The sequence below is a fragment of the Ixodes scapularis genome, unplaced genomic scaffold (assembly GCF_016920785.2).
Source record: "Ixodes scapularis isolate PalLabHiFi unplaced genomic scaffold, ASM1692078v2 PGA_scaffold2__306_contigs__length_199485367, whole genome shotgun sequence".
Classification (NCBI taxonomy): domain Eukaryota; kingdom Metazoa; phylum Arthropoda; class Arachnida; order Ixodida; family Ixodidae; genus Ixodes; species Ixodes scapularis.
In genome coordinates, this window is record NW_024609857.1 from 148390937 (window position 1) to 148405676 (window position 14740).

General features: G+C 47.1%; 1 protein-coding gene across 5 annotated transcripts in view; it reads left to right on the forward strand.

Annotated features, from left to right (window-relative positions):
• The window catches only part of LOC8041497 (trithorax group protein osa), a 177614-nt gene that overhangs the window by 154240 nt on the left and 8634 nt on the right, over positions 1-14740 (forward strand). For all 5 annotated transcript variants that reach the window (XM_029977025.4, XM_040206016.3, XM_040206015.3 and 2 more), the window contains 2 exons: positions 1242-1509; positions 8510-8578. In XM_029977025.4, the coding sequence (XP_029832885.2) occupies positions 1242-1509; positions 8510-8578 (337 nt within the window). The remainder of the gene's footprint in view (positions 1-1241; positions 1510-8509; positions 8579-14740) is intronic.

The following is a 14740-nucleotide window of genomic DNA, read 5'->3' on the forward strand; positions in this document are numbered from 1 at the left end:
AGCTCACGGTTGTTGCCTTCTCTGCCCAGTCAGCTTGAAGGTGTTTGGTGCTCGGAATGACGCAATAATATGCACAGTTTGCATCTAGATAGACCTGAAAGCATGTGCCGGCTCGAGATTATGGCCATGCTTCGGCCGTGCAAGGGCACGAAACATGTCGGCACTGTTCATCACTCACGTGCAATCAACGGATTTGGCGTGATAGTAAAGCACTGTTTGACAAGGGTTTCAGGTACGAAGAAACTAATTTTCAAGTTTTAGTTCAGTGTGTCTCCCGCCCAGCTGCACTAGATGCACACAGATAAATCATTGTTTTCTAGCTATTCAACTTTTCCTGCCGCGACACCAAACATTGCCTACCTCACTTGTTTTTTTGTTGTTTTTTCATGTCTCTCTTAATGAAGCCCTTAAGATTCAATCATCTTGAGGGCTTCATTGAAAGCTGGAACTAGGCTGCGTTTTACACTTGTTGCACGAAGAGTGTAATTGACACGAAATCAACACCATAGAAGCCGCCCATTTGGTTTTGTTGCTGTGATCAGTTTGTGAAGCTAAAAGCTTGTGCTCCTAGCCTTGCCTACGTTCCATACTTTTTAATGTGCATGCTCGGTCTTTATGCACTGCATTGGCATAATAAAATCGCCTCCCCACCTGTAGGAATCCATAAAATGTGGAAACAGGATCCCGCACTATAAAATCCCCAGTGTCATTCATAATACAGAATATCTAAAAGCTGGGATGTATAAGGAAAGGGTTGTGTGACGGTGCAAAAATGTGCAATGAGGGTTTGAGAGGAAAAATGGTACAAAGGAACACATAACTCAGAAGAAAGAATGAAATTCCCAACATTTGCCAACGTGAATCGAACCCGTGGCCCCGAAATAGTGATCCTGCATGCCAAGGAGAGACTCGGAAACTGAGGGATTACTTTGCTACACCAAGGGCAGGAAGCGTATGGGTAACCGTGCGACTATATCATGCAACCATACCGTGCAATTTGACACGATGGAAAGGTTCAAAAGAGCCATGGGAAAGTTGGCAAGCACATAGGTTAAATGCGTGACTCTATTATACGACCATATCAGGTTTTTGACATCACGGAAAAAATCAGATATGCACGATTATGGACGCTTGATTTACCTTAATTCCACGGATGAAGTCTGGACAGCACATCCTGTGTCCATAGAACCGAGGTAATTTTGGTTGGAGGTTTCCGACGTCCCCTTCTCGCCTGGGTGCAGGTGTACCCGGGAAGTCAGCCGGGATCCCTGTACGGGACCCCCCAGCCTCAACAGGCCCAGGGGGGCCAGCCAGGGGGCAGTGTGGTGCCCCCTGGGAAGGGGGCGCCCCAGGGGGCTCCGACGCCCCCTTACCAGCGGGAGGTGTACCCAAAGCGCCACCCGGACTTTATGAAGCCCCCACCCCAGCAGGAGCCCTACCCGCCACCACACATGGCTGGGCCGTACCCTGCACCCCACCCGCAGCAGGCTCCCTCCCAGCAGTACCCAGGTGGGTCCGCCTCCTCGCCGGGGAACGACTCCTCGCGTCGCACCGACGTCGGTTGCCCTAGCAACCGTTTTGTTGAAAGCAGTTCCAATCGGTCGTAATACAGTCACACCCACGTGTCAGAATCGGCCTTTAGGTCGGCTGGAGCTGCTTTTGATCTCTGGGAATCGGAGTCTACGTCGTGGCATGGGGTCGCTTGGCTGGCTAACGCTTGTTTGGCTATTGTTGGAAATAGATTGCGCAATCGCAGAGGGGCGACATTTCGTTTATTTATTTCTTTTTTATTTATTTATGTATTTATACTACTGGTCCTTGTTCAGGACCATTGTAGAAATGTTGCATAAATGACAATACACAATTAAGTACAAGTTCTAAATAGCATACAATATAGATTATGATAAAAGTAAAACAAGTTTAGTAATCAGTCTGCGTTGAACTGTTTTCTTGCATAGTTTAGGAGTGATGTTAAAGAATTGGAGTTTACTGCTTCATTGAATAGGTTATTCGAGCCTTTGAAGGTGTGAGGAAAAAATCAATGCTGGAATACATTTTTACGTGGCAATGGTTCTGCAACATAATACTGATGTTGGCTGCACATATTGGAACGATCAGAAAATGATACCGTAATATCCCGGTCCGCAATTAGCTATATTTTTTTCAAAAACGCGGAAAGAGCTTATTTTGAGTAATTGCAGGGCCCTGGCCAATTGTAACCTCGGCAGAAATTGCACTACTTAGCCGCGGCGAGGGATAAGCGCACCTACTGACGACTGGGAATGACAGTCGTCTTCGGTTCATCGCCCCTATGTGCAATCATAAGTTTTGCCAGTCACAAAATCTAAACCTAGCTTGTTTTTTTCTTGTTTTTTTTTTTAATAATTGCACACTGAAAGTTAGCTTCCTCTTTATTTTCACCCGATTTGCTTTTACTTTTAGGTGGGCTATCTCTCGGGACATTACGGTATGTACTTCTCTTGATCGGTGTCGATCATGCTGCGAATTTCCTGGTACAGTAATTTTCGGTCTGTTAAGAGTATTTCTGGTATTAGGGGTTGGTAGGTGTGCTTTATCGAGTAAGTCTGTAACTGAAGCTAATCTACTATTATATTGCCAGAAAGTAAATCTAACCACTTTTCTTTGTACCATTTCTAGCCTATTGATGTTTGTTTTAGTGTGAGGACTCCCAAATTCCACCTGCGTATTCCAGGATAGGGAGAGCAAAAGTTCTGTATGCTAGTAATTTAGTATTGGGAGGTGCCTGTCGTAATTTGCGTCTTAAGAACCATAGTTTTGTAGAAGCTTTATCTATAACTGCAGTAATATGTCTTGAACCATGGTTAAAACCGTTAAAAGACAAGTGTGGGCGCTACTCACAACTGTATTTGAAAAAAGAAAATAGAAGTACATATGTATACAGGGTGTTTCACGAAAAGTGGACAAATTGGATATGGCGAAAACTATGTGTCGCAATAAAAAAAGGCTTGTGTCGTTTTGGTCCTGGGCCAGGGGCCTATTCAGGAAAATTCATAAAGTCCGGGATAATTAAATTGTTAATCATTCTTGCGTAATTAACTTTTTTAATATTGTGTTTAAGGGCATGGTTTCAATTAGAAAATTGCTCAGCATCATTGAAAAACACTAAATCAACAAATTGCAGAACGATAGAAGGCACGCAAAGCATTTTATGGCTTTCTGAAAAATTACACAAATTCTAGGGGTTTTTAAGTTTCGGTTTGCAATCGGAGCGCATCTCGGCCTCCACGGCACCACACCCCGTGAAGTAATACTGCAACCACCTCTTCTGCGCTGTCCTCGCGAAACGCAGCAGAGGCTGGTTGCACTAATACTGTTACTGTTACTGTTTTATGGCTCCCACGTCTTTATCAATTGTTTATCACTTGTTTAGAGTAACAAGGTTACTGTTACTTTTTTTATGGCTCCCACGTTTTTATCAAATTACCGCTTTTATCAAATTTTTTTGCCATCCCGTTGACTTCGTTATAACGAGGGATTACTGTAGAATGCCAAGATGTGTGTTTTTGATAAATTAATGTAAACAGGTTGAAGGGTGTGTATCCAGGCTCATGCTTAGCCTAGGTGATGATAGATGTACAGTTGAACCCGGATATATTGAATTCAAAGGGGGTCGTAAAATTGTTCGATATACCTATAATTCGATATACAAAAATATGTTAAATTAAGCTTGAGTTGAAATTTCCTGGCATCTCTGCTAATACAGAAGCTCGCGACAAATGGGAGCTTACCAAATAGAGCACCCAAGAGCCGCTACATACAGTGGAGCATAGTTATCGGAGACTGCAAACATGCCCCACTTACGCTCACCTGGCCGGGACCTCCACACAGCATAAGCGACAAAACACTAAAATAATAATTCCAAAACCTAAAAACAGAAAAGTGAGATGCATAAAAAAAATCACAAAGAAAAAGTTAAGCAAGGAACAAAAAAAAAAAAATAAATAAATAAAAGAAGAAAACTCACCAAATTTAAGCAACAAAGAAAAGGGGGAAAAAAAAAAAAGAGCATAGCAATACAGTCGTCGATCGTTTTTTCGGACCCCGATAATTCGGACTTGTTCGATATTTCGGACCTAAACGAGGAACCATGACTTACCCCATAGAAATAGTGCATATTCATGACCAGTATTTTGGACAGCTTGAAGTTTGAAAGTTTGATTATTTGGACAAAATCGTCGCGAGCCAACAGCGGGAAACACTACCGAGAAGCGGCCATTTTGAATTCTATGTTGGCTGCAAATGGATTGGCTTGGTTTGGCAGCGCTAGTTAATTATTCCCGATTACTTCCGCTAGGCGACGCTATGCTAGCCCTTTTTTTCCATTTACAGTGTAGACCGCATATAACGTACGTCGCGGGAGTCGCGAAAATCCGCACTATAAGCGGTACTGCGCTATAACCAAAACATCAGTTTTTCAGGCCAAAATGCATGCCATGAGACAACTTACCTTTGTAAAAGAATTTATGTTAGATGAAAAATAAAGCTTAGTTTGAGGAAAGTCTTTATTTCACCAGACTAGTACACTTCCCTCTCAAGTGTGTCACACATTTTGAAAGAAATGAGCGACTTTTGCCTGGCGCAGCCTTTTAAGGGCGTCGCGGGTTGCGGACGGACGTTGCGAGCATTCAGGATTGCTAACCCTAATCACTTTTTTTCGGCGATGAAAACGCGTGAAAGTTCGCATCCTTTATACCAGGCACGTAGCCAGGATTTTGGTTCGGGGGGGGGGGGGCCGCTTATGACAAAATGCTTTATGAGGGGGAGGGGGGAGAGGAGGTTCCAGCAAAATTACAGATTTCGGGGGGGAAGGGGGGGGGTTCCTTTTTTTTTATCTTGATATGTGTTTACTAAGGCTGCAATTTCTATTGAATTTGCATGATTTGACCACATGAGGGGTTCCTTTTTTTCTTTCATTTCTTTTCATAAAATCACACTTTTTGGTGCAAAACATGAAAACGGGCATTAGTATTTCAGAAGTTTCTATTCTAGTTGATTAGGGGTGCACAAAGAATTCCACTCTTGATGGCCGTAGTCCAACTGCTTTGAAACTCGTTTTTAGTAAAACTTCTCCCAATCGCCATGACTAGAGACCGCAAAATCGTTGAGGACGAGGTGCGCGAAAGCCCTGCGCACGCGAGCAGCGGCTTCACACCGGTGCGACCAGACAACACGCGAGGCGGAAAGAGCGCGGGCGAGGAGGAAAGTATGCACTGGGCAACCAAGCCCGCAACCAGTGGGAGTGCATGCTTGGATCGTGTGCTTGGTGGAGCCAATGAGTGTGATCATAGCGCGTTCTGGATTTTGACATTTCGTGCACTCTTCCACGGTGCTGCGGACATGTCACCGGCACCATTCAAGAGGGAAGGAAACTCAGTTTTTAATTTGTTGCTAATTTTGCGTCAATTCAGAACTCGGTACAAAAAGCGAATTTTACTGACTACAGGGGTGGAACGGCTGCGCCATTTGCGCCAGACGTAGTTGTCTGCGCCATCCTGCGCCATTTTGCGAAAACACTGCCACAGCCAATACCTCGCGCCATTATGCACCAAATCGCAAATCTTGCGCCAAATTTGTTTTTATTTTGTCTTGGTTTCGGTTTTTATCGACTCGATTGGCAACAATGAGCGCGTTTAGCTTGGTCGGCCTTGCAATCCTTTGTTCTGTTTATTCTCCCTGTGTATCCCGAGTCGGAAGCGCGCAAAAAGACTCGGGGTTCGGATTCCAAGCGCTACAATCACCTGCAAATGGATTGTTATTCTTCAACCATAAGCGGTTAGGCCAGTCGTCCAAAATGAGGTGGAGTCGTTAAGCGTCGATTGCCTGAGGCTCTGCGGCCCGGTATCCGGACATCGGCGAGTTGAAAACACATGAGCGATATATTCCTTTTAGTACTGCATTGTTAGAAGATGAAACTGCATTCCCGCAAGATGAATCGTGATTTGACAGAGCTAAAATGCGGCCAAATCCAAAACCTTGCCGGCCAGCAGCTGTCACGCGAGCGGTAGATCTGCTCGGCGTACTTTAACCTTGCTCCTGCTTATCGCTTTGAATCCGATAACTCTGTTAATCGCAGTCTGCCGCTTCGATATTGAGTTGCGTTATAAGATAAACTCTAAATGTGTTGCCCTGTTCCTCCGCGCAACTGCACGTCCGTTGCTTACGCGCGTCACCTGGTTCGCACATATAATTACTATGTCGAGCACGTGTGGGTTGTGCTATAAGCAATGCTGGTTTGCATTTTGAGCAGCTGAAAGCCAATCAGAAAATATCAAGGACACTATCTTTAGAAACATACGGTACTTGCTTTTTGGTTCTCATTAAGGCTCACAAAGTTTCAAGTTTTCGCATTTGTTACACTGTTATTCCATCTACCTAGGTTCCTAACCACACATGTTCATCTGTGCTGCTAAGCACAATTGGAATTGCTCCCGTGTTTGTCTAAGACTCAAGCTGAAGTCCAATGAAAACTGATATGAGCTGCTCCTAGCCTGCTCCAGAATGTAGTTTTAGCTGCTCCCAACCTCCTCCAAAACAGCTATTTCAGCTGCTTCCGTGGCTGCTCCCAAGTACATTTCATGAGTTCCACCCCTGTGATTAGCTTATTACAACATAAAGAACAGTAAAAAAATAATTTCACAAACTCTGATTTTTTTTCTTCTCCATTTTAAAATTTGCATTCCCCGTTAAATACAACAACACATCTGGAAAACTGAAATGCTGGGGTGAGATGTTCACCCTATTTGTAGCCACAGCAACGTTTCTGCAGCTTGCTGCCCCGTCATCAGTTTGTTGCTACAGTTGAACCTCGATTTAACGAAGTCGTTAAAATCCACAATTTACTTTGTTACATTGAAATTTCGTTAAATTGAAATTTGGTGCCTAGCACGTAAAAAATTAACAAGATGTGTTAGGGTGCAAACACTCACCAGAAGCAATCTTTATTTGCTATGAAAGTAGTCCCTGACCTTCGCCTGCGACTTCTGCGACATTAATGTCGGCGTCACACAACGTTCAAACGTCCACAGTGTATGCATCGCATCTTGTTGGTCATGTATACCGCATCAGCACGTTAGTCGCGTCGAGCACCTCAGGGCTGCTCGGCACCTTGGAAGGGTCTTGGGCGTCCACCTCGCTGTCATCGTCTTCGATTCGCCGAGCACTTTCTTCACCATGGAATCATCAGTAACTTCTTCCGTTGCGACAACACACGAGTGTCCCATCGGGGCAGACTCGTGGTGCACATTCAACTGTGCAGCCACCAAGGGAGAGGTAGCCCCTCCACTCAAGCACAAGCTCCCAGCGCATGTTCAGGCAGCGCTCCTGCCGATTTACAAGCGCCTCTCAGCAAGGCAGCTCCTTGAAAGGTGCCAGCAGGGCAAAACTCAAACGTCATCTGGACCATCCAGTCCAAGAGTCAGTTTGCCTCTCTGATGAGTGTTGAGAGTGCTGTTGCAAAGGCAGTCTGCAGGTTTAATAGTGGCTTCAGAAAGGCCCTGCAAGCCATCCCCTGTCAACTGGGGTTCAATCCAAGCTCGTGCTCTCTGCGACGGGCAGCCAAGAAGGACGCCAGGCGGATCAAGAAGGCCAACTGAGTGCACGGTGCAGCTTCAAAAAAACTGAAGACAGTGGCAAGGCACCATCCGAGCATGCCTTCCACTTCAAAGTACTACCGCCCAGGTGGATTCTAGGAATTCCACGTTTGTGCCGCATCGGACAGAACAAAATACTTTCGCATAGTTTTCCCCAGGTTCTACATGTTGGGCAACTGTCTTGACTCAACCCTCCGGCATTTCATGAACAATGATGATATAATGCTTCTGTCTTTTGCATATAATACCTGAGACATGGAGCAGTGCTATAAAGCTATCAGTTTGCATGTGTCTTCCATAAATATTTTTTTATTAATATTTTTTTTAATGGTTTGCATGTAAAAACATAAAGGAATCTTTTATAATTTTTTTCTACATTTACTGAGATTGCAAAAATAAACTAACAGCTTCTTTGGACTGAATGGGTTTTGTAAGTGTAGTAACATAAACATCTGCAATTTTTACCTAATTAATTAACTAATTTTGGGATAAATTTCTGAGTTAAGCGCCATTCACACTCTTGCAACCGAGTAAGACCGAGAGAGACCAGACCGGTTTTTAAGTGTCTTGCGACGTCTTAGGACCGGAAAGGTATCCCTAAAGTAATTGCTGTTTTGAGGTTGCCACAATTACCTACATATATGTACAAAATTTCATTCAATTTGGTGCTAAATAACGAATATGTTTAATTGCCACGTTCTACCTCAAGATATTGCAAAAGTTTTCCGCTGCAAAAGCTACAAAAATTGTGAACTATGCAAGGTCTGAAACTGTACATGCTTGGCTTGTTCTAATGCTTAGCACTTTTAGGAACTTGGTGAAGAGAATGATGTTCAGACGCCTGATGTTTCCCTCGTACTCGTTTGTTCTGTTGGCAGACCGTGGCCAGTACCCCTACCGGCCACCGCACATGATGACACCACCTGCGTCTTCCATGCAGCAGCAAGGTGGGATCTTTTTTCACATTGAGCGATGCTGTCCTGTCCAGGGGATTGTTGTCGGGCATATGGAACGTTACTTGATGGTGATTTTATATGCGGCACATTTTAATAGATGTAACGAGAGTTTATATGGGACACTTCCACTCTCAGTGCTGTGGAAAAGTTGGCAAAAGCAGAGAGCTGGATGTGTGGGAAATTAACCCCTTCCTGACTGCGCCCATAGGCCATCGATTGCTGGTGATCGATGATTTCCAAGCTCCGTTAAGAAATTAAATTTAGTGCAGAGAATTTTGTTCCCCAATCTCGTGGATAGCCGAGGAACTATAGTTTCAGTTTCAAGATAGGTTTGACCTTTATCACAAGCTCGTGGACTGTCATAAATGGATTTGGGAACGGTGGCTGCACTCGTCTAACACGGCTAACTGCTTGCATCCGTCTTTGTAACAAAGGTGGCATTATTTACATAATTCAACTGTATTGTGGCCTATGTTTAGTCCTCAAGAGCTCTAGGGACACTTTAATTGATGTTATAGGTGCTGCTTAACAGATGGTTGTTGGTAAGCATCACTATAATTTCCAATGCTGTAATGAGCCGGCGTGCACGTTTTATGTTCCCAACAAGTCGGACAAAAATCCTAAATATGAAGGAACTGCAATCAAGGTTATGACAGAACCAAGGTAGAACACAACGAAAGCATTCTGCTGGGGATGTGAGGTGTACTATCCGTGCTTCACCAATACAAGCATTCCTGCGCTGAAGAGCGCACCAAAGGCTAACTCTCTGGCGAGCCAAATAGACGTCAGTTATTTTACGCCGACTTTCAGAAGTACCATATTTACACAATCGGATGTAGACTCGACTAGAGGTCAACCCCTCTAACATTGCACATCAGGAAAAGCACAAAAAGATAACTTTTGGGGCGCATTTTACAGCGAACATGCGAGGACGGCAGGACACCTTTTTCGAAAGTCCAGCCTCCAGCACATGCTCGATGCCTTCTGGCGTGCTTTGGCTGTGCATGCATGCGCGAGGCACACAAGGTGGCCAGGCGCACGAGATTCCAGGCGTTGTCAGAACCAGGAAGCTCATGCTGGGGGCGGGACAACTGAAGGCTGCACCCTGTCGTTCTCATTCTGTCCGCGACTGGATACTACGATTCGGCTTGCACTGGTGCTGTCGCTGCCGTCGTCATCACTGCTACTTTCTCAAAGCACGTCGTCGGCGTCGTCCAACCAAATCTTGCTCTTTGCAACCAACATCATCAACCGCATCTTCCATGCTTACTTGGTGATCAGGTTGCACGTCACGGGTAGGGACCGATTCGGCGCTTCTGCGGCAGACGTTGGAAGGCATTCCGACCTGTTCAAGGTTGGCCCGTGGAAACCTCTTCGTTTGCCATCACAGTTGGGATTCCGCGCCGTCGCTCACGCCACTTTAGCACCACCTGCTCCGACGGGTCGAACTTGCAGCCAGCAGCGCAGTTGTCGGTTGCTTCTGGATGAAGAATGGCCATAAACGAACACCGAAAACGTAAACTGCCCGGATCACGCACGTCGATACAGGAAAACATATTTTACGACAACGAAAGAGGGGCGTGGAAAATAAACAGGCATGTCCCGTTTTTGTCATCGAAAATTAGAAACCAACACGCTCAACCATATAGATTACAGAAAATCGTAGTTGGCGCTCAAGCATCACCGCGACACTCGATCGAACCACGGGCGACCGTGAATTGTGCGAGCAACTACAAAGAAAGGCAGCAGGGAGTGAGATGCGAGGCTGTTCCAGCCGTTCAGTGGCCGTTCCAGAGTGGCTTTTTCAAGGAAGGTCGCCACCCCCAAGAGTCCGGCACGCCGTGCGCCATTCATCGCCGTGCATTCGGGCTAATTTGCGAATAGCTATCAGGAATACTCGTTCGCACAACTTATAAAGAAGGAAAAAAAAAGGACGAACTTGTAAAATGAGCACATCCACTAGCTCAATGCTACAGGTACAGCCGGCTGAACTTGTAACGAGTCAAGGTGGTCTTGGTATCGTGATTGTTTCGTTTTTGTCAGCGGTGGAATGCTTTGGTTCGATTATAAGTCAACCCCCTCCCCACTTTAACTTTTCAAAAATTGAAAAATGGGTCGACCTACACTCGTGTAAATACGGTAATAGCCGTGGCAGGGTGTCTAGCGACCGGGGAAACCGGGAATAATCGGGGAAATTTTAATTACCGGGAAAAATCGGGGAATCCTCAGGGATACAGTATAGACCACTTGCAACGTAACCGCTTATAGTGCAGGACCGGGTATAACGCGGCTTTTTTAAACCATCGGTTCGCCTCCCATAGAACTGAATGTAATTACATACCGCTTAAAATGCAGGCGCGCGAAGGGAAATACCGGTTATAGTGCGGTTTCTGGAACAGCGCGCCGAGCGCGCCGATTGCGCCATTGACCGGCGCAGCGAGCACGCTTCCCTGTGCGACACTAGATAACGGCGCTAGCCTGGCTAACCGCAGGCGGCACTCGCGGGGCAACAAGGTTGCTCGAAGTCGTGGCTCGAAGAAGCGAAGAGAGAGGCTTCAGTTGCCATAGCAACGGAGGGACGCACGCACGTGTCGTTCACGTGCGTGCGTCCCTCCGCTGCGTTGGCATTGGAAACGACCGCAACGACAAACCAATCGCAGGTCGAGGAGAGGAAGTGTTCGCGCACGTTGCATGCCGGTCGCGGGCTGACTGCTTCTTTCTGCAAACATGGCGTCGGTTGTGATCGTCGACGTAGACGGGTGGAAGCTCACCGTTCCGCGTAAAGCGCTATCCTTGACTGTGAATTTTCGTTGTGTGCCGCTATGATAACCCAGCACGTACTAGAAAGGAAGATCCACCTACTCGTGCGGCAATGTCGTGGCGGGACTCTCAAGACGGCAGAAACGCCCGTGTCGTCGTGTTTGTTTACTTCGACTACAGTGGTGCTTTCTAAGCATTTGTGTTTTCGAACATCGCCCGGATTTCTTATTTGGTGCATTTCACGCCTGTGCTAAAGTTGAAGGTATTACTGGCGCGTACCGTATAAAGGATGCGAATTTTCACGCGTCTTCATCACCGAAGAAAAGTGACTAGGGTTAGCAATCCTGAACGCTCGCAACGTCCGTCCGCAACCAACGACGCCGTTAAAAGGCTGCGCCAGGCAAAAGTCGCTCATTTTTTCAAAATTGACACACTTGAGAGAGAAGTTTACTAGTCTGGTGAAATAAAGACTCCTCTTCATCTAACATAAAATATTTCTTTTACAAAAGTTAGTTGTCTTATATGGCATGTATTTTGGCCTGAAAAATTGATGTTTTGGTTATAACGCAGTACCGCTTATAGTGCGGATTTTCACGACTCCCGCAACATACGTTATATGCGGTCTACACTGTATTGTCAAAAAGCAAACCTAGTCAGGGAAAATGAGCCGGAAACACCATTGAGTGCCCTGAGCAAAGACTTCAAGATTTGGGAGCAAAAAAATGGGCAATAAGTTCTGCTTTGAGCGGAGCGCGGGCAATTCTCACCCGATGTAGAGTTTTCTACCCATGCAAAGGGAACAGCCGACAAATCCAGTCAAAGCCTTGATTGGATTGACGGCGCGACACTAGGGTAAATCTAGCTAGAGCTACTAAATAACAAATGGGAAAGCTGCAGACCCCAATCCAATCCAAGCCTTAAGGGGGGACGCGGGTCTTAAAATATCAAAAAATCGCGAAAAATTCTTTTTTTCAAAGTTCACGATTTTGAGGTCTACATATTCCAGAGTATCTCCTCACAAAATATAAATGCTCAATTCGATCTATAAATATGAAACTAATGACAATTTGTAAGCGTTGACAGACCTGACTTCAAGCATAAACTCTAAAACTTCAAGCCGTCGGAGCTCCGCAACGGCTCATCCGATCGGAGCCATCTTGGTCTTGTTCGAAAGCTGGTTTCCCGCGCTTATTTTTCCCGCGCTCCAAGGCGGTGTACCCCTCAAGGCCACAACGTCATCGATGCCGCACAAAAGGCCGTCACCAGCGCTAGGAAAGACGCTGATTGGGCAAAGCGCGCGCTTCTCCGAGGCGCAGCTCTCTCATTGGCCGAAACGCGCGCCTCCTCTCCTGGCTTCCCCGGCGCGTCGTCCCGGTCGCTCCGCAAGCTCCCGCGTCGTCTGCTTTCGCTCGCTCCGCCGTTCGAGACGCACGCTGTCTTCGCATTTCTCCACTTTCTATATCAATATTTTCAGCGTTTTTCTTGTGCTTCCTAGTGTTTTTGTATGTTCCCTGTCTTCTTCGCATCGTTCATGTAAATATTTTGATACCTCCACTTTGCTTAGCTTTCCGTTTTTGTATATATTTGCCCTCCTGCGTCGTAGTTCTTTGTTTCGTTCTGCCAGCGCGCTTCGAGTTCTGATGGCTGGAGACGCCCGTTTGAAGGCCAGCACGCAAAGACTAAACACAAAGAGGAGACGTGCCTGGAACAAGAAGACCTCGGCATCGAGGAAAACGACACCTACTTCGCCGATGCCGCAAGCCGCTCTACCGTTGGTGGACGCGACTGGACCGGGTTTGTGTTCGACAGCTTCGCCGATGCCTCAAGCCGCTTTTCCGCTCGTGGACGTGGCTGGACCAAGTTCGTCTAGGGATCGAATCGACACTGTGTTCTACACGGAGGAGGAGTGCGTGGAGCGCGAACAACGTGCGGACGACAGAAAGGCTTCGTTGGCAGATCAGTCGGCGACTTCACGGAAGTTTGAGCTCCTCGACGTCTGCATGGAGAGTGACGACACCTACCGCGGCACGGAGTACGTCATCGTGGACATGACAGTGCTACAAGAACTCTTTGCGTCCACGGCATGCGGCAAGTGCGGAATGGCTACCGTAGGACTTTCGAAGTGCGAAGAGAGGAAATACGGCCTGGCAGTGAAGTTGGTCCTTACGTGTTCGAGCTGCGATTTCGCTGAGAGTCGATTTTCTTCTCCACGAGTCGCCGGGGAAGCCAAGATTACGCCCTTCGAGATCAACTTGAGGGCGATGAAGGGAATACAGAGCATAGGAAAGGGGGCGACTGCGCTTGCAGACTTCTGTGCAACCTTGAACCTCTCCCACCGAGGGCTTCATCATAAGACGTTCAGGGGACACATGGACACCATGGTGCAGGCTTGCCAGGCAGCAGCAACAGCCACAGAAGCAGCGAGTGTTGAGGTGGTGAAGGGCGTCTACGAGAGCTTCCTCAATCCTCCCGGAAACGTAGATATAATTTTTGACGGCACATGGAAGACGCGCGGACACAACTCCAACATCGCAGTGGGGTGCATCCTCGAGCTGTACACTGGCCTGGTGCTGGACCACGTTGTCCTCTCAAGGTACTGCCGTGGCTGCCAGGGTGCACCTGACCCAGATGACGACAGCTATGGGGACTGGGTGATCAACCACAAGTGCATGAAGAACATTGACTGCAATGCAGGACGTATGGAAACCGAGGCAGCCCTCATTCTGTTCAGGCGGTCCCTGGCGAAGAATGGACTGCGCTACACCACCATCCTTTCCGATGGTGACAGCCGCACCTTCCATGCCCTGACACAAGACAGCGTCTATGGATATCTCGACATTGAGAAAAAAGACTGCCTGAACCATGTACACAAGCGGATGGGAGCAGCTCTTCGTACCCTGGTGGAGAAGAAGAAGGCACAGGGAGAGTCGCTCGGAGGAAAGGGAAAGCTGACCCAGGACAAGATAAAAAAAATAACAAACTACTATGGGTACGCCTTGAGAAGCCACAAGCATGATGTGCCAGGGATGGAAAGGGCAGTGCAAGCAACTTTGTTGCACATGACGTCGTCAGATGAAGCCCCGGACCACAGCCACTGTCCCGAGGGGGACAGTTCCTGGTGCTCCTACAACCGGGCACTGGCCAACCATGAGGAGCCACCACCACACAAGAACCCACTGCCAGGCTTTGTTCGCACTGCGCTGGAGCCAGTCTTTGAGAGGTTGGGCGACCGGGCACTCCTGAAGCGCTGCAGTGATGGCATGACGCAGAACGCCATAGAGTGCCTACACTCTGTGATCTGGGGCCAGAACTCTAAGAACGCACATGACTCTCTGCTGTCAGTGGAGAGGGCTGTCGCTGAAGCCGTGTCACGCTTCAACCAGGGAATGGCCA